Source organism: Chanodichthys erythropterus, chromosome 13 (genome assembly GCF_024489055.1).
Source record: "Chanodichthys erythropterus isolate Z2021 chromosome 13, ASM2448905v1, whole genome shotgun sequence".
In the NCBI taxonomy this organism is placed as follows: Eukaryota; Metazoa; Chordata; class Actinopteri; order Cypriniformes; family Xenocyprididae; genus Chanodichthys; species Chanodichthys erythropterus.
Genome location: NC_090233.1, coordinates 37,776,640 through 37,797,969, shown reverse-complemented (window position 1 = coordinate 37,797,969; position 21,330 = coordinate 37,776,640). Strand labels below are relative to the sequence as shown.

At 37.8% G+C, this 21,330-nt stretch overlaps 1 protein-coding gene across 1 annotated transcript in view; it reads left to right on the top strand.

Annotated features, from left to right (window-relative positions):
- Positions 1-19,526, top strand: part of efnb1 (ephrin-B1) — a 36,643-nt gene extending 17,117 nt beyond the window's left edge. The window contains exons 3-5 of the mRNA XM_067406797.1: positions 12,585-12,677; positions 13,002-13,151; positions 14,346-19,526. Of these exons, the coding sequence (XP_067262898.1) occupies positions 12,585-12,677; positions 13,002-13,151; positions 14,346-14,731 (629 nt within the window). The 3' untranslated portion in view covers positions 14,732-19,526. The remainder of the gene's footprint in view (positions 1-12,584; positions 12,678-13,001; positions 13,152-14,345) is intronic.
- The last annotated feature ends 1,804 nt before the right edge of the window (positions 19,527-21,330 follow it).

Here is a 21,330-nt window from a genome sequence, read left to right as displayed (position 1 = left end):
GTGATGTTTATTTAAGTCATTTTTGCTTATTAGTAATGTTGAATTGGATCATCAAAGGTCAGCAGCAAAGACATTGCTTAATAAAGTGAGATGAGATTAAATACATGAGTATATTTAACATTATTTAACTATTATTCTATTATTTAATATTAATAATTGCATGTTTGCGAAATATTCTGAGTTTGCATTTCCCTGTGTTTATTAATTTTAAAGAATACTGAATCTGTTTTTGTGCAAGTGAGATGAGTAGATGTATGAAGAATAACCATCATGTTTACACACAGAGCACACAGCGCTTACCCTCGATTTCACTCAACATGGGGACAGAAGAAGTGTCAGTCAATAATGGGAAAACAAAATAACTTGTGTTACTTATTTCAAAAAGTAAAATGTTTAGTAAATATAAAAGTAATGCATTATTTCACTAGTTACTTGGAAAAGGAATCTGTTTACGTAACTCGCATGGACAAAACACAGTAAACATGGTCATCTTATATTGGTTTCGAAGGTGGATTTGAGAAACACAGTCATGTAAGACAGTTCTGAGAGGTAATACTGAACCACTTTGAGGACTTTGCTCAGGCATTCCAGATTCTGTGCATGTCACATGACTATGACTATTTTAATGCTCATCACGGAATTTTTTTGGTAAATGTGTTTCCATCGCAGTGCTAAAAGTGTGTTTGGGTCAGGTTTTTGCCTACTTTATGGGGTCCTAATGTCCACAAAAGAATAGCAAAACCGGAAATCACATTATGTGGACCAGACCGTGTGATGGTTTGGGATAGGGTTAAGGAAGAGAAAATATCATTAGCGCAATATAAAAACCGTAGAATTCAATGGAATGTGTGTTTGTGTGTGTGTGTGGAAGCCAGTTTCTGCCTTAGAGTAAAAAATAAAATGGGTATTTGAAATAGTTTAAAATGAGGGATACAGTTTAAAATAAAAAATAAACTCACATTGTGATACATTGTGATCGCAATTATGGGTAATAAAGTCACAATTATGAGAAATAAAGCCATAATTATGACAAATAAAGTCAGAAAGGCAGGAACAGGCTTCCATAGTAATGGTATTATGTTTGTGTAAATCTGTAAATGCCACAGTCAAGCTTTTATGAGACCGTTGTACTGAAGCGCTGATTAATGATTCAATCAGAATGAAAGATTTCAAACACGTGCAGCATAAATGCATGCTAAAACCAGCAGGGAACAGCATGGTAAATGCAACACACTCCTTTTCTCTTTACCCCGCTTTCTTTTTTTAACTCTTTCCCCAAGGATGGTGGGAGGGAGAGACACTTTCAGTCAGGCATGTCTCATTGGTTGTCTTGCCTCACTGGGTTTTTGGTCTCTTGGCCATGATGCCCAGACATGTCCCATAATCCACTTCACCTCTACTGACCCATCACCACAACTACACCCCCAGAAAGCAGCAGGGCTGCTATTAGATCCAGTAAAACACACTCTCTCTCTCTCTCTCTCTCTCTCTCTCTCTTTTTCTCTCTCTCTCTCACACACACACACACACACACACACACACACACACACACAAAGACTCCCTAGCAACCAGCTCCTTTATCTTGCTCTGGTAAACAGGATGAGTCTAGTTAAAATAATTTTGCTGAAATGTGTTTGCGTTCTGGGTTCAGTGGTTTTTGCTGTCTGGTCATCTTGTTTTCACTGGTCATTCGAGTTAATAACTCAGCGAGAGACTTTAGAGCGTGACAGTTTCACACGCATCCATTCGCTTCTCAGCAAAAGCCTCTTCTACAATGTGTGCTATTGGTATGTCACATTTACATTGTTTACATACAGTGAGTCCCTGAGCTGATTGTACTTTGGCATAAGTATAGATGCAGTTTAATATAAAACTCCCCATTTGTGTGTTAAATGTAAGCAAGATGTTTCCAGACATCTAAACTGACCACTCAAACTGGAATCATTTTTAAAACACACACCAAATCAAGAAAAGCATATTGAACTAATTATGCTCTCAAAATTCCTGAGTAAAACAGCATTTACTGTGTACATTTCTACCCGGGTTTGCCTGTCTTTCTTGCATTACTTGTGGTCAAAGTTTATGGTGTGTTTAATTATTACATTTAAAATATTTTTGTTTGCACTATGTTAATGAAAAGTTGTGTGGTTTGATAAAGAACAGCTGCAGACCTCATTAATACTGACAAATCATTAGGCATCACTCTGCCCACCCGCCTTGAACGTGTCTGCCAGGCTTTTTCAGTTGCTACATCGTCACACCAGGTGCTTTTTATCCAGCCACGAGAATCTGCTGTTTCTCCTGTCACTATATTATACCGTTTCGGCTTGGTGTCGAGTTTCTTTCTCTCAGCCTCTGTGCCTTTTCTGTACCCTCAGTATGTTGATTTCTATGATGCTGACTATGTTTCCTTTTCCTGCAGAGCTCAACAGTCACCATATCGTCATGCCACCCGCGTCGTACCCTAAAACGGCCCCTTTAATCCATTTCAGGAAGAACTGTCGAGCTCTTTGATTTTCTCTTTATAGTTCAGCTGCACCCTCAATTTCATCTTAATTTAAATCTTTCAGGACATGTTATAGTATAAATCTAAATTTAGAGACTTAATTTATTTCAAATGATCGCCTCATCTAGAAGGCTACACACATCCAGGATTCTCAAGTCGATAAGTAGACAATGTAGTCCCTACAGAGGTTCAGTGCCCTGGCTCCAGAGGCCAACCTGGCATCCTGAAATCTCCTTGCTCCTTTCCTTTATCCATGTAACTATTTGTCAAATCGTCTCCAGTCTGTCTGCAGAGGTTCTTTGAAGCAGGCCGGGTCTGCGCTCGCATATCTCTGTCTCAGCCTCCGAGTCATACGTGTTAACTTTATCCTGTCGGGCTGTGCCGCAACGTTTAGCTCAAGTGCTTCAGTCACCTTGTGCTGTTCTCTAAAAAATTTTTTAGCAGTATTTTTATCTTGTTTTCCAGTAAAAATATCTAAAAATCCTTTAAAAACATAAAATTTGCAAAAGGGTGTAAAGTTAGAAGACTTTACAGTCATTTTGTTTCCCTTACCGCATTGGCATTTTTCAAATTAATCTCACATAAGCATAAATCTTACAAAATTTGTTTAAGCTTAAGGTTTATGCTTAAAACATTTAAAAACAATTAAGTAAAATAAGCTTCAAGATTAAATTGCTTCTCAAATGTCTAGTATTCAAGTATTTTTATTTTCAGATTCTGTCATGTAATGTCGGTTACAGTAATGTTTACCGTAGTAAATAAAATTGTTTATTAGCATTGTTCTTTGTTTTTTTAAATTATTTTAGGAGACATGAACAAGTTGGTTAGTCATTTAATTTCACAACAAATATTAACAAGCTGATATAATTTAAATACTTTTGTTTTCAGACTGTTTAGATTTTAGTTTTATTGGAAAACAAGATAAAAATACAAATGAAAAAAGTTTTTGTAGTGGGCTGCTCATTCAGATGATAAAATTTCAACCAATTAAATTTCTTAAGTTCTTCTGGAATCAAAATCATTTAGGCATAAATACAAAAATATGCAGTCCTTTTGTCATTGCTGTCAGTCATGCGTTAAGCTATGCATGTTTTTATTGTTTGGGTATTTTTCTGTCTGGGCTGGGGTCAGTAAGTCTGTGCGTGGTCAGATTCTGTGTCTGTTTCTAATTATGAAGAGAGATTCTGAGAATTCACTGTCTTTTATTTTATTCCAGTACAGTTTAATTCCAGTATGTGTCCCAGAAAGACACTGGGCTGATCGTGTGTGGATTCAAAAAGCAGTACAGGTTTGAAATGGATCCTGTGTCACAGTTTGAGGACAGCTTCAGAACTTAAATTCAAAAAAGAACCTGTTGGATGAGAATGATTTGAGCTCTTGTGATTCAGACATTAACTTTAGAAGCGTTTCTAAAGGATGTCTGCATTTTAGCAACCCTGATCATGATATTTACTTTGACAGAGATCAGCTCTGACCCTGCAATTTTTTTTTTTTATTGATTTAGAAACCAAACCACACCGACCATTTGCTCATTCATCAAAATTGTACTTCCATAAACGGATCTTGCTGAAAGATATCAAATTGTCAAAAAATCTGCGTGTGTGTACAGTATGTATGTGTTTGAGAAGTTGATTTGAAAAGCATGACAATGGAAACAGTACCGTCATACAGTCAAGGGAGCGCTAAACATGATGGAAAGAGAAAAAAGCGAGGGATGGAAAGTGAAAAAATGGTGAGCAGTCACAAGATTTTGCGATTATCACTGCATGAAATGCACGTAATGGCCAGATGAGGAGGAATGTGTGGCAGCTAAAAGGCTCTAATGGTTTGTGCAATGTTTTCAGGATTAAGGGAGTTAAAAAGAGCTAAATTAAGGGTTGTTTAGGGTCAGCTTCTCTTTCGTGTGACTGTGCTGAGTGTGTGTGTGTGTGCGAGAGAGAGAGCAAGTATGTGTTCGGTTCTGTGTGTATTTTTGTGTTAAGGCTGTGTCAGCAACATATGATTCTGATTTCAGACAGTCCAGCTTTGAAGTAATTCTGACCAAACCGCTGCACCAGAATGATGAGTGTGTGTGTGTGTGTGTGTGTGTGGGTCTTTGTGTAACCTCTCACCATAACTGTCTCTCAGGCCACAGCTGAAGTATGAAAATGAGTGGCTTCATTTCGCTGTGGTCGCTCTGGGGTGAAAGAGGTCAAATATCACATCGAGCTGTATGTGTATGTGTGTGTTAGATGCCTAATTTAAACTACCCCTTTAACATGCACAAAAACTAAGAGCAAACAGTTGGTTTTAGCCACTTCGTAATGTGAGAAGAATATGGCTCCTATTGCAAAGGGCTATTGAATAACAATCCAATATCCACCCAGCCTGATATATTCTGCTCTCTGAAATGTTTAACCCACTATTGCAAGCAGAAGTCTAAAGTATGTAGTAAGTTTTAATGTTAAATAAAAAGTTATGTTACGTTGTTACACTGTTTTCCATAGTACAATAGTTGAATATGATTGATCTTTGCTGTGTGTTTTTAGTTGTTTTAGTATTCTGACAAATTGGATATTCACTTAATTTCACAAAAAATACAAACAAATATAATTTAAAAAATATATTAAATATAAAAAAAGACATTGTTGGTTCATTTGTTTCAATTGTTGCAGTGTTGCCTAAACGCAATTTTGTTTTATTTTAGTAACACCTTGGATGGTTGGGGCCACATCATACATTTATTTACATATTCTCCTTAGGTCCACTGAAATTTTTTGTTTGTTTTTAAACTTTTAATATAATATTTGTATTGAAAAAAAAATGTCCACTCTCTCTTTGACCTTTACAATTGGGTCTTTTTTGTTGCTGTGTCATTAAGACTTGAATGGAAAGCAATATATATGTATGTATGTATGTATAAAAACTTTCAATCTTGACAAACTTAACTTTAGGTGCCCATTTCTAATGTTGGGATCTTCTGTAGGAAAGATATTCTGTTCTGTTCTGCAGAATGGCGGGTGCTATACACAGCCAGGAATAGCACTAGGTTTGGCAGACTTTCCCACATTTTACTCTTATCATTAGGTATTCTGGTGTTTGGAATAATAGTATCTATCCTGCTTCCTCTGTGTTACCTCACCATGACTGAGAGGGCCAAGATTCAGAACTCTGAATAGGCATTGTTGATGTGAAAATGTGAGGTCAACTAAATAATAAACTGCATTTTAAATTATAGTGAGCACTTATTGTAAACATTCATTCTGAATACTTCATAAACAAGAGTAACACACAAACACACTGTCTAAATCTGTGGTGCCTTGCAGACAAACAGTGGCTGAATATTCAGTTCTCTGCTTGTGGTATATCTGACCTCTTTGGCAAGTACTAGTACAAAAAGACATAGTCAGCTAAACAACTTTTTCTCCCCTTTGAGGCAGAAGCGAATGAGAGCGAAAAGGAAAGAGACTGAGAAAGAAAGCAATATAAGACAGGGAGTTCATCTTTCTTTGTCTTATGGGACATCGAGCACCAGGTGCACCAAACCGAGCAAGATTTCTGCTGTGTGTGTGTGTGTGTGATGTCACTCTGTCTTACAATCAGTGTGTGTATGGATGTGGTTGCTGTAGTAATGGTCACTGTTGCTGTAGTGATGCCCATGCAGATGTCCCAGTGGGTGATGAAGGTCAGTGATGCATGATGGGTCACACTACCCATGGAGTTAATGCACGTAATGAGTGTTTGTCTGGGTGTGTGTTAGAGTGTGTGAGCCGCATCAGAACAGAGACTAATTGACGTTTAATTACATTCCCATTGTGCACAGTCTCTGTTCTCTCTCTCTCTAACACACACAGGTTAAAATATGACAAGGGCAAGCAGGTCTTCAAGGTCAGGATCTGAATGAAACGTGCTCCTGTACATGCTGAATTCTGGGAGTTCTGGATTACTGCTGTTGAGAACACACACATACAATCTGCTTTCCCCTCTGCTTCATTAATCACAAAACGCTTTACCCAGAAATGCTTTTAATATAGTCTGAATTTAATTGGCATAATGGTTTGTGCTGGTGTTTTGAAATGGTCTAATTTGCGAGAACACAGATAGCCATCTTCGATCAGTAACAGAATGCTGGTCATTTTCTTCACTTACAGGTAATTTGAGTGAATGGGTGGCAGTGTTTACGTAAGACAAATAGACGGAGAAAGGAAGGAAGGAAGGAAGGAAAGAAAGAAAGAAAGAAAGAAAGAAAGAAAGAAAGAAAGAAAGAAAGAAAGAAAGAAAGAAAGAAAGAAAGAAAGAAAGAAAGAAAGAAAGAAAGAAAAAAAGAAAGAAGCAGGAAGTAAGGGAGGAAGGAAACCCAAGAAAGAAAGGAAGGAAATCATGGACAGAAAGAAAAAAGCAGGAAGGAAAGAAACAGAAAGAAATAGGAAGAAAGGAAACAGAAAGAAACAGGAAGGAAGGAAACAGAAATAAATAGGAAGGAAGGAAACAGAAATAGTAAGGAAACAGAAAGAAACAGGAAAGAAAGAAAGAAAGAGAAAGAAAGAGAAAGAAAGAAAGAAAAAGAGAAAGAAAGAGGCAAGTTACTAACAAAGAAATGTAAAGAAAGAAGCAGGAAGTAAGGGAGGAAGGAAACCCAAGAAAGAAAGGAAGGAAATCATGGACAGAAAGAAAAAAGCAGGAAGGAAAGAAACAGAAAGAAATAGGAAGAAAGGAAACAGAAAGAAACAGGAAGGAAGGAAACAGAAATAAATAGGAAGGAAGGAAACAGAAATAGTAAGGAAACAGAAAGAAACAGGAAAGAAAGAAAGAGAAAGAAAGAAAGAAAGAAAAAGAGAAAGAAAGAAAAAGAGAAAGAAAGAGGCAAGTTACTAACAAAGAAATGTAAAGAAAGAAGCAGGAAGTAAGGGAGGAAGGAAACCCAAGAAAGAAAGGAAGGAAATCATGGACAGAAAGAAAAAAGCAGGAAGGAAAGAAACAGAAAGAAATAGGAAGGAAGGAAACAAAGAAATAGGAAGGAAACAGAAAGAAACAGGAAGGAAGGAAACAAAGAAAGAAACTGGAAAGAAGGAAACAGAAAAAAAACAGGAAAGAAGGAATCAAAGAAAGAAACAGGAAGGAAGGAAATGGAAAGAAACAGGAAGGAAGGAAGGAAACAGAAAGAAACAGGAAGGAAGGAAACAGAAATAAACAAAGTAAGGAAAGAAAGAAAGAAAGAAAGAAACAAACAAACAGATGTAGGAAATAAAGAAGGAAACAGGAAGAAAATAAAGACAAAGAAACAGGAAGGATGGAAACAAAGAAATAAAGAAGCAGGAAGTAAGGTAGGAAGGAAACCCAAGAAAGGAAGTAAGTCATGGACAGAAAGAACAAAACAAGCAGATATAAGAGAAAGAAAGAAAGAAAGAAAGAAAGAAAGAAAGAAAGAAAGAAAGAAAGAAAGAAAGAAAGAAAGAAAGAAAGAAAAGAAAGAGAAAGAGAAAGAAAGAAGCAGTTGAGAAGGAAACAGAAAGGAAGGAAGGAAGGAAGGAAGGAACTGGAAGGGAAAAAGGAATGAAGGAAGAGGACGAGGAAACAGAAATGTGAAGAAAGGAAGAAATAAACAGAAAGAAGGGATCAAATAAACAAACACAAAAAACAAGCAGGAAGAATGAGAAATGAAACAAACTGAAAGAAAGGAGTGAGTGGTTACATGATAGAAGTGTTGAATTCCATCAGTCCAGTGATCCATGCAGAGAGAGAGAGGGGGGAACAGCAGGCCGAGCCTCCTCTTGTTTCATTCCTCCCTTCCTCAAACCTCATGAGTGTGTTGGTTCATTTTGAAGGATTTTCTACTGGAACAATATAGGCTTTGTTGAAGATAACAAACAGTGACCCCTAAAACACACACACACACACACACACACCATTTTGATGTGCCCACTCAAACAAACACACTCTCCCTGACTGAACCTGTTGGCAGAGATGAGAAATGTATGGGTTTTTTTTTTTTTTTTTTTTTTTTGGATTCACATTGAGCACTTCTGTCTGTACATGCATGTAGAAGCACAGGGAAGTGGGTGAGGTTGGATGGTTATTGCATTTTAATTTTCTTCCGCAACACACACACACACACACACACTCCCAATGAGCTGCTCGTCCTGTGGATTTAAAGGTCGGCCGTTATGCGACTGCTGGAGCAGTGCGGCGATCTGATTGGATGAGCTTTTGGAGGCAAAAGAAGATCTAATCTAGCTGTGTCTGATCTGATGAGTTGTGTACGTGTGTGGGTGGGTGTGTGTGTGTGTGTGTGTGTGTGTGTGTGTGTGTTGGAGTGACCTGTCACTAGCTCTCTGTGTTATGTCGACTGCATTAGAATAAACACTGACCCAAATCTCACAGACAAACACACATGCTTACCCACCAAAAGATTGAAAACCTTTAGCAGCTACATTATATACTGTCTTTCTCACACAAAGCTGTTTTTCAGATGCAGTGGTCTTTTCCCCGAAGGTTCAGCCCGGAGCTGTTGGCTACTGTGGCTAACTCACTCAGCGAAGCGTCTTTTCCTTCTGCTCTTTGTTTCAGTTACTCATCAATCAGAGACTCGAGGGAAACAGCACTGGGCTCTGCCGACTGAAACGTACAATGTTACAGCTTAAAAATATTCGTTTTGAAAGCCTGACTCAGCAGTGGTTGTGAACATTTTAAGCGTGTTTGGATTTTCTCATTCTGTGCGACGTGATGGGAGAACTTCAGCTCAGTCAGAGCCTGTCTTGTTGATTTAACAACTGGATGATCATATTCGAAAGTATGCTACAAAAACCAGAGACATGCAGCTGAATATTCAACACTTTCTTCGAAACTAATCTGATCTTCAGTCCTCACTTTAGAAACTGTAATAATTTGGAAAATAGGGAGATTGACTATGATTTTCCAAATATCTTAAGGCACTGTTTGGAATTATTTTTTATTATTAATATTATGAATAATGATCATCATAATAACACAATTCCATACAATGATTTAAAGGACTTAGATGATGATGATAAAAATAAACAATAAATATAACATTATTATTACAACAACAACGACTATTATTATAATTATTATTATTTCTTCCTTCTCATGGCCTCTTACCATTTTAATTTTTGCCCTTGTTGCTTATTACTGATGCCATATATATATATATATATATATATATATATATATATATATATATATATATATATATATATATATATATATATATATATATATATATATATATATATATATATATATATATATATATTATATATATATATAATAACTCACTGCAAAACTATGAGATGAAAATACTTTAATACTGTGTTTTTCTACTTCAGGGATTGTGTTTGTGTTTGAGAAGAGATGAGGCAGGGATGAGATGGCTCCATGATGGCAGAAGAATGAGCATACAGCTACAAACAAACACTGATACACACACACAGAAAGCACAACCACGCTATATGTCAGTCAATAAGAGGGGACTAACTGGGGCAACACTTTATTTATTGTGACAAGACTGAATATTTCATTCTTTGTGTCTCTCTCTCTCTCACTCACACACACACACACAAACACAGAGGCAGATGGTAAATCCCCAGCCCCTTCACATTTTTTTAATGTGTGTTTACACCTTGTTTTAAATCTAAATCACGTTAATCTCCCAGCATGGTCACTGGGGATTTGTGTGTTGTGTTTAAGGTATATTCTTTTTAGAAATACCTGCTGTGTTCTCAGTAATAATTTTGCACTTCTTGGAATTCAGTTCGACATGACTCTGACTAGAAATGAAGAGTCTAATTCCATCCATGCAGACATTTTGTTTTTTTAGTGCACAGAGGCAGGAAACTATTAAGACCAAAATGTTCTGACCAGTTAAAATCCAGCAGTGATGTAGTGACAACAGAATGTGGCCGCAAAAATGCTTCATAGCCAATCCATCCCATTGCTAACAGTACACAGGGTAGGATTACCCTGCCTGTCTGGAATGTCTGTTGTGTTTTAGCCTGGAGTGAGAGTGTGCTGGAGTCAGGTTGGTGTGTGTGTGTGTGTGTGTGTGTGCACCGTGTGATGCTATTCCGTGGTTGGCACGGTGACAGGTTGGCATGGCGCTACCGTAAGGAGACTGGCACTCTGCCTACTGCCATACATCTCAATCTGCATGACATCATAGCAGCTCCTAGCAACCACACACATCACCCCTCCCCCATACACGCCCACAAAGGACCATTCACAATCACGGTGCCCCGGCCTTTCTCCCTCACCGGAGTCTCTCGCAGATCTGTACTAACAAGGATCCGTACTGCTGCTCTAAAGTTTCATAAAGCCAATACTGGTCAAAAGAATAACTAAGAAAGAAAGAAAGAAAAAACATTGCTCTTTATGTGATGGTAATGTTTAAATGGAACAGACTTCATAAAGTCAAAAAAAAAAAAAAAAACATTTTTAGGGAATAACATAATTAAGAGCCAACTGACTGATGATTTTTTAACTGACAAATCACAGAAGCTGTCATTAATGCAGTCACCTGATTGTATGTGTTCCATTCTGTTTTGTTAGAATATTTATGTCTGTTTGGGAAAACATGTGATCTACAAAACTCTTTTGTGAATATGTGTCTTTGATTACAAGTAATGGTTCATGGTTCATTTCAGAGCAGAGATTTACAGTTCAGTGAGGGAGTCCATTGCAATATCCGTAATGGCTCTCAACGATTCACTGACTAGTGATTCTGATTCATTCTGCTGACTCACAAGCAAGATCTTTTATGACAGACTTATTAAAGCAAACTGGTTCATAAGAGTCATTTGTTTGCAAAACGGATATTACTTTTTGCTCAGATGTAATTTGTCATTTTTGACTGTTGTAAATAGCATATATATTTTAAATTACCACAACTTTCTTTTCTTTTTTGCATTTTTGACTCTTCTAGTTGGGGACCTGATTGGGGACTCCATTTGAAATAAATTATATTTTAAATGCACATGATATATTGCTGTTAGCTTTAGAATGTTTAGTTGAACAAGTACAAAAACATATAGTGCATACTATTACAAAATGCATGAGACAGGGACACACCTTTTGTCTCCATATTTTTCCTTAATTAACTTTAGTAATAAAACAGGAAATGCTTCCAAACTAAAATGATCATCTTGTTTGTTTGAACTGTAAAAACATTCCTAATTTTAAAGTGACAAAACCAGTGAGGACTCATCATAGTCTGTGTGATGGCTGTGCATTTTAGTGAATAAGTGTATTTTCTTATCTGACCTATTCTGTAGTTCCTCATTAGTGCTTACACATACACACATGCTCTCTCAGCACTTCTCACTCACACCTCTTAATGAGCACAATCTAATGGAAGCTAATAATGTGTATGTGTGTGAGTGTAATTGGGGGTTAAATTGAATGATGGTGGATCACCTGCTGTGACAATATCGGTTTATTTAACTACATAATGGGAGTATGTGTTTGTGCATTTTGGTCGTGTCTCCGTTTTAAAGCGAACTCACTTTCTCAAACTTATCTCTTTCTCAGACACAGAGCAGAGACGCAAACGGGCCCTTAGTACACTGTGGCATATTTTAGGCTTGTCTGTGGCTCCGATCATTCAAACTCACAAGGATCATTCTGTAGGAATTGTTGAGGCTTCTGGGCCTACGCAAGAAAAAGAGAAAATTCATACACATGGCTTTTCTTACTGCATGGCGCTGTGTGTGTGTGTGTGTGTGTTTGTGCATTCCCATGGGATCAGATTACTATCATAGGGACTAGTAACAGGAGAATACACTGGAGCTTTTTTCATCTTGTCCATATTCTGAGACACACACACAAACGTTAGTTTGTTTTTGGATGTTTCTAAGGTAATATTAGGTTGCAATGTCTAATTTAAGGGCAGAATGAGCATTTCCTTAGCCAAAGACTGTGTGTATATGTGTGTTTGCATGTGCTTGTGTTTTGTGTGTGATTTATAGAGGTAAATTAGGGTTTCCTTTTCCTGCTTTGCAGCAAGAACTCCAATCAAAAGTCCTATAAATCTAAACCTAATTCGCCCTGACAATCACAAAACCCCTCTCTGTCTCTCTCTCTCCAGCAACTTCTAATGGAACACAGGAAGGGTTGGAAAACAGAGAAGGTGGAGTTTGTAGCACGAGATCCATGAAGATCATCATGAAAGTGGGCCAAGGTGAGTTAACTTACACACACACAAACACACACTCACACTCACACACCTTCTTTATCTTCAGCATGTCCAAAGGTAAAGTAATTTAAGCCCCATTTGGTGAATGATTAAGTCAGCTGACTCATTAACTGGCAATTAGGTTGCAGTAGAACATGATCCAAGTTAGCAAGTTAGTTTCTGTCTTTAGGATTTGTACTCTACTCTAAGGTCTCATCAGCAGAAATGTCAAAATCTAAAGGAATACATTCAAACATATGTTGTACTGAAATTGATTTCCTTGAATGTTTTTTGTTCCTAATTTGTTCTGTATGTGATTGTATGTTTCAGATCCAAATGCACCAGATCCAGATTTAACGGACCTCCCAGACAGGGACCAGGACAACGAGATCAATAACCCCACAACCAGCCCTTCCCGCAAGATAGACCGAGGCCGAGACGGAGACGGAGATGGGAACGGACCCGTAATGCCCGGCAGAGGTGAGGAAACGCAAATCGTCTGTGTTTACACCAGCTGGTTTGGGAACATGATGGTGTTTTCCTACAAATGAAGACAAACTGGACAAACTGTCTAAGTTCAGCAGCGAAGATCTACCACAGTAAATTTCACCAAGAAAACCAGCAGATGAAATACAGCAATGCAGAGCTACTGCCTCCCTCAGGCAGCTGTGTGCGTGCAATAGAGAGACAGGAGTTAATGTAGCATGTCTTTATCACGTCCTAGCAGCCATTAACCTACGGGAGGTCTAAACTTCATTAGGAGAGAAAGAAAGAGAGAAACGGAGACAGAATCATTAAGAAATAACAGAGGGACCCATGCTGCATCTCTGCAGTGATCACACCGCACAGATTCTTGAGGTCAGATTCTCTGCTCTGAGAGGACACTCAGACATTAACTGCTATTACATCTTTTCAAAATCGGCTAGTCGGTGGGTTATCTGAACAACTAGTCGACTAATTGGTATAATTAATTTAGGTTCAGGATCCCCCTGATTCCACTCGGACATGCTTACATAAGATTTTCAGAAACGGCTAGACAAACAAAATAAACCAGGGTTTCATGGCAGTATATGAATACAAATAAATGCAGCCTTGGTAAGACTGACCCCAAACTTTTGAATAGTTGTATAGATAGCTAACCTCGCTAAGGATGACTAGATTGTGAACCATCCCTAATATTAAACTATGAATTCTGCTTAAATTTAGTTTGTAAGCCACTGAAATACACAGCTAAACTCCACATGGCTAGTTTGCAGAGCTAAAAGTTTTGTACATGCTGGACTGCCATTTGGAAGGATTATTCCAGTCTGGGTGTGTGTTGTTTAGCTTCATACTGCTGTTAAATATACTTAACAACACTGATTTTATTGTCAAGCAAAAATGTGTATTCATAATGCCTAGTTAGCTGCAGGAGTCATTGGAACAGCTACCGGCGCAACAATAAACGCAGCAACAGTTTTATTTACTTTAATAGGAGCTCAGAGCCAATGCTAACAAACACAAAGGTTTGTTTCTACGTCCATTGTCGGTTATCTTTGCCTCAGACAACAGAGAGCGACTCTAAACACTGATAATCAGAGCTTGCGTTGCTAACATGATCCTCAACGATAATTCACAATGAAAAAGAAAAACGCCTGTGCACCACTCATAACGTCTGTTCTTTTTTCCTCTCAGGCACGAGAAACCAGGATAACAGTCCCGGTTCAGTAGAAGGGATTTTCGGCTCTAAACCGGCTCTTTTTGCTGCCATCGGAGCCGGCTGTGTCATCTTCCTCCTCATCATCATCATCCTCATCGTCTTGCTCCTCAAGCTTCGCAAGAGAACCCGCAAGCACTCGCAGCCCAGGGGCGGGACTGCCCTGTCACTCAGCACTCTGGCCACGCCCAAAGGAGCCGCCCAGGCTGGCTCAGAACCGAGTGACATCATCATCCCCCTGCGGACAACAGAGAATAACTACTGTCCACACTATGAAAAAGTGAGTGGAGACTATGGGCACCCCGTCTACATAGTGCAGGAAATGCCACCCCAGAGCCCCGCCAATATCTACTACAAAGTCTGAGAGAAAGAGAGCAAAGCAACCGCAATAAGAACTTGTTTTTGTAAGGTATTCTGACTCTTTTTTTCATTACCTAACCCCGTCTGCTCCGTGTGCGAGAGGATGGAGAGGGAGAAGTGGAAAGGAGGAATGAAAAAGACTACATGGATGATATTCCTCTCAGATTTCCTTCCCTCCGTCCCTTTTCCGAACACTACACTGTGTGTATGTGTGTGTGTGCCGGCCGCTCTCGATGTGCGTGAAATGGTAGAAAACCACCCCAAGTTGCGTGGCACTCAGGCACAGACTTCACTGCTGAAGAACAGCCGACAACCAATCACAGAGGGACACTAGAGTGACATCACAAAGCAGGAAGCTCTCATTCGTGTGTGTTTTTTGTACCTTTACAACTCTTCGCTTAGTTTTTGTCTCTTTTTCATCTCTCACTCCGTGACAGTGTTTTGTTTTTATCAGTATCAACCCGATTCTTGCAGCTTTCACAGTGTCTCGCTCAAAGAAATGTCTTAAGCACTGTTACGAATGCCGATCTCTTTTTCACACACTCTGTATGTCCTCTCATCTCATTTCCTAGCGTCTCTCCAGACACTCATTCATTTTACATGCTGTAGAGGCAACTGAACAAAAACACACACTCACACTCATACACACACTTTGGTGTTCACGGGTCAGTAACAAACAGCCTCTTGGTGGAAAAGTGAGCGAGTGAAATAGGGAATTTCATATATAAACACCAGTGTCAGACCTTCCAGAGCTCCCAGTCTGCTCTTTCTTCATTTAAGAAACATTTCAGTTGAAATCCTCTCTCCTCTCAGCCGAACACAAGTAGATATTTGCTATCTGTTGTCAGTGATGCGTGAAGTGCTAATATTTGTATTTTGCCATTATTATTATTTTTTTTCTTATTCTGTCTCCCAAAGGTTAGGTCAAAAAAAAAAAACTTTAGGGATTTGCCTCTACACCATGAGCCTATGACCTCTCTTCAGTCACAAAACATGCTAATCCATATCTTTGCATAATTTAGTTCACTAACATGTCTTTTTTTTGTGTATAATTCATGTCTCGCTGTTTGGATGTAGACATGGACTCTAACCAGTATGACCGTGTGTATGTAGAGTCCCATGCAGAAGCCAAAAATCCATTGACATACAGAACATGTGAAATTATGCCTTCACCTCTCCTTCCTCTCAGATATGCACATAAGTTATCCCTGTTTGCATACAAACACATACAGGAAAAAAAACAAAAACAAATCATCTATGAATCCTGGAAAATCTAGTGCTAGATCTATTTTTATATGGACTGCACGTGAAATGATAAACAGTAAACAGTGGCGGCAGGTGTGTTTACGCCTATGCTAATTTAAAATTAGCAGCATTTGCATCTAGCCTCCAGCGCAGCCAATCAGAGGAAGCCCAATATTTCTCTGTAGCTTTCTCATAAAATAGATTTTTGAAATTATATTTCGTTTAAGATTTATTGCTGTTGTTTTTTGTTGTCGTTTCCTCTTAATTTAGTTTCTAAGGCCCGAGATTATGTAAATAATGTATGTTGGGAAAAAATGTTGAATATAAAGTTCCATTTTATTATAGACCCTGTTAATTAAAATATAATTAGGATTTTTGAAAATGCAAAAGCTTTTGTAAATAGTTCTTTTTTGAAAAAAACAAAAAAAGACATTTTGTAAGTAAAATGTTTCCTGTCTCATGGTTTTCTCTTTTATTTTAAATTGTTTTTTCGTTTCGGTTGGTTTTTGATTAAGGAGACTTAGAGGTCCCTGTAGAACGGGTTTTTAAAGGTCAGCCTAAAGCTGCAAAAAGACATGTAAGTCCCTTCACATACACACACACACACACACACACACACACACACACACACACACACACACACACACACACACACACACACACACACACACACACTTTATCCTCCCTTTTACACAAGGGGATGATGGTATTTTTGTTTTGTTTTGTTTCAATTTTACAAATGCTGTGATGGAATCAGGTCAAATATTCCATGACATGGTTCAAAGAGGAGGAAAAGAGGAGAGAGAGTTATTACTCAAGAAATGCTTAAACACACACACACACTTACTGACTGACCCACCAACCAACCAGTCATTCTTATAGCACACAAAATACATACAGTATATATAAACACCATTAGATACAGGGAAAGCACCAGCAAACTACATTAACAAAACTAAACCAGCAACAGCTTGTGCAACTAAACTGAATATGTATGTATGTTTGTCTGTGGTTTATGGCAGATCAGGTCTTTACAATTGACATTAGAAGAGCACTTTTTGAAATTCATGGCTTTATTTTTACCATTGAAATGCAGGGGTGCACTGACCGCACCAGTCAGCTTGTGAAAGTACTAGTCGAAGTATCACACTGCAAAAAAAAAATAAAAAATAAAATAAAATACAAAAATACCCAAACTACCCAAATCTCTAAATAACAGAGAGAAATATAACAGATTTGAGTGAGGTTTATTCTTAAAACAAGAAAGAAAAAAAAATTCAGTCATAAATATTTAAAAAAATTTTTTTTTTTTTTTTTTTTTGCAGTGAATTAAAAGGTTATCCCAATTTTGGCATCTCCGTACATTATTTAACAGCAAAATCTGTGAATAGTTTGTGTAGTTTTATGGATCAGCACTGCTATTTAGTGACTGACTGTCTTTAGCTGCAGGCTTTTTGCAGCTTAGCTTACACATTTGGTTCGCGGCACTCTTAGCAGCTATAAGCCATACACTTCCTTTGACGTTTGTATGTACCACCCACAACAATAGAGTGAGAAAAAGTCGGCCATCTTGTTTATCAGAATAGGCTTTGATTCCTCTCTAATGCTGCAGTCAGACACCTGTGATGTTGTGTGGAGCTTTCAGACATCTGCTAATAACATTTCTCGCAGTGAAGTTGACTTATTTGAGGAGAACTTATTCAAAACTCAAGTATTCGCGCAAACATACGCACACACTCTCATACACACCCAACCCCCTATCCTCCCCAGCAAAGAGACAGATTGGTGGTGACTTTTAACCCTGTAAGGATTATCACAATATTATGAGAGAGACAAATCTAATGAGAAAACCTTTTCCCTGGCCTAGATCCATCCCCATTACACACAGTTCATCCACTCTTTCACAAAATTTACTTGTTCATAGAGCGGGTCAATGCAGTGCTGAGGCCTTAGGCCAACCACGACTCCCACAAAAAATGTTCACAAAAAGCTTGTGCTGCACAATGTTTCCTCCTGCTGTTGCTGATTTTTTTATTATTATTATTATTATTATTCAGTGAACTACATTATTATTGTTATCATTTTCTTTTACTAAGATTTTGTTGCAGATTTCAGTATTATTGATTTAAGTTTTGATGTATGTGTTGGCTGTGCTGACGCCCCTGTGGCAACAGCGTTTTTTTTTTTTTTTTTGGTAGAATTCACACAGTGTCCTCAGAGTTCCCCGATATATGACACTAAAGCCAAGTCTCAGCCCTCAGAAAGCGTTTTAAAAGGATAAATAAAGTTTTTTCCTATGGAAGCTGCTTGTCTCTTGTGTTTCTGACTGCTTGTCTGTGTGAGAGACACAATGAGAGAGAATGAATGAATTTCAAGTGTTTGCATGAGTGTTTGCAGCAGTCACTTTCTGTCCAGTGTACTCATGCTATATGTCAGTTTTTCTATCTGAAATACACACAAACTGTGCTGCTATTTCAAACATAACAAGCTGTCTCAGCGAGTGACGTTCTCTGTGTCACAAATATTTCATAATGCCTCTGGGTATCTGTCCCCGGCCACTCAAGACTCGCACACAAACACTCTTGTTTGACTTCAGCACATTAAAGTTTCAGTGAGTCTATAGTCAGTCAGTGGCTAGAGTGCGAAAGCATTCTGTCTCATGTCTAATGACATTTGTGGAAGATTCTTCTGTTGTCTGCTATCTCGATCCAGGTTAGCATTATGCTATATAAAAACGTTTGAACCACATTTCTGATTTATCTTGCAAATTTCATTTTCGGTCAAACAAAACTGTGACTTTTTAAAGGGATTTTAAGGTTATGAGATTGTCAGAAGACTTTTGCCAATGGTGAAATTTATTCAAAGAGCAGAAATACCAACCTCGGCTCATTGGAAATACATGCGTGATGACATTTCTGCAAACTGAAATTACATTGCTTCTTGGATGTTTCAAGTGAAATGTCCAATTAGCAGCGCTAAAAGCACATTCGGTTTAATCCGGTACAGATGAACATGAATCCGGCCATGTTTTATTATGTTGGCTGTTGTACGCATCACGGCAGTTTGAAAATAATGTCCAGTGAGTGGCACTAAAAAGTTAGTCACCATGAAATCGAAACTATTTTTATGGAATATTGCACTACTTATTATATGATTTATCTGTGTACATCATTAATTTTTGCCTTTGTAATCTTTAACCAAATTAACTTTAAACAGCAACATCCCTTCTCTGATGACGTGTTTACTGACGCAAGGGTGGAACAACCTGTCACTAAGTTGCTTCTAGAAGTTTTTGAGCTCTTTTGTCAGGACTTGTACCCAAGCGCTCTGCACTGGAAGTGCAACACTGTACCTGGTGATCTACCAAGCAAGCTTATACATAAGCCATATATATGGAACTGGATATGTAATGCTAATGTTAAAATATATCAGTTTACAAATCATGAATTGTGGTGTTTTGAGGTGAATTGTACAAGGAACAACACGTGCAAATAGGGCTTAACTGATTGATGATCTGTCCCTGTAATCACTTGTGTGAAAAGGAATAAAAGTTGTTGCCGTTTTACTACCTCTAATGTTAATTTCAGCTGGAAACTGCAGCAAATTGTATGTATGGGTCTGTTTTTTTAAGTTTTGCAAAAACGTAGGTAGAGGCACATATAGAGTGCTGCATTTTTGTAGGCCAACCCGGAAGTTAACACTGGTTCTCTTGGTAAAAACGTTTGAGTTTTCGCAAAAAATATTATCTTGATCAACAAAAGTTTATGATAATTGCACGTTTTTTTCATCAAGATAACTTTCAGAAATAAACACAACTTTTATCAATTATGAAGCTGAAATACAATCACCAGAAATAAAATGAAATAACTTTAGGCTATAAATGAACACCTCAGGTGCTCAACTTCAGCGCCACCGCCATTAAGCTTCCAACAACCTTTTCAGTCTTTGTTTAAAAAGAAAAAAAAAAACCTGAAAGTGTGAGATAGAAAAGTTTGCAAGAGCATGATTATAAAAAGAGGCTGTGCAAGCGGACTAATGCGTAGATGAGTTTACCTGTTCGGTGTTTACCATTTAGCAGTTTTTCCAAGACACGTAAAAGCTTTTTTTTTTAAAAAATCACAAGTTCTACTGGTGTGTTTTATGTCGCAGAATAAAATGTGAAAATATCTTGTGATTGTGTTCACCACTGACCTTATTTCAGGCTTTTAACCGAAATCTTCGGGACGATGGAACTGGATATGTTAAAATGCTAACTCATTTCTAGGTTTTGGCCTACAAAAATACATCATCCCTGCAGCACTCTATTTCCAATAAGCCTAGGTTGAGAACTACAGAGCTAAATACTATGCTAATGCTAACTGCAATACAAAACATACCATACAGCTATTTTGACTATGGGGCTGAAGTAGTTCTTACAGATTTAATGGTAAACATGACAAACTAGGTCAGCAACAGCAGAGATACTGTATAATTGTATTTAGGAATGACAAACAATTTACTTTATTCACTAATATATCACTAAAGTTTTGTGCATGAGACAGAGACACAAGGAGAGACTTAGAAAGTATTAGGCTAGTCATGTGACAGGTGATCAATCTACACAAGACTGATATTAGATTTACTGCCCACTCACCCCAAATGCATTCTGGGTAAATGCCGTGGGCTCTGCAAGCTTCTATCTGCTACTATTACAGCCCCCAGAGGAAGGGAGAGAGAGAATCTACAGAGAGAACCGGTGGAGGGAGTTCAATGGGTTAAGTTAGACATCAGTGGAAAGATTTGAACACAGTGAAGAAAGAAAAGGGAAGATATACGTAAATCTGTGAAAGATTGATTTTATTTTATCATCTGTTGGATGATGCAGCGTTAGATGGAAGAGAACAATCAAGGCTGAGATCTCTCGTCTCGACAGTAATCCAATCAGACTTGAATACTGAACTGCTCCCTGCAGCTGCCATCAGATCACACTTGATTATTATCCTGAGAAACAGTGTCTTCCTGTTTCCAGACAAGTTCCCGTATCATCATAATTTCACATTTCAAGATGCTCAGCGGCTTTTAAAAAAAAAGAGGTTACTTCGGTTGGTTGACCATTTGAAATGTTCAAAATATTTTTTATAAAGTGAATTTCTTTAACACTCACCCATTATATATTTATATTATATTATGTTAGGTATTATATAAACTCATATTTAATGTACAACAGTTTTATTCAGAAAGGATGCATTAAACTGAGATAAACATTTATTATGATTTCTATTTCAAATACATGTTCTTTTCAACTTTCTATTAGTCAAAAAAAAAACAAAAAGTATCACAGTTTCTTTAAAAATATTAAGCAGTGCAACTTTTTCAACA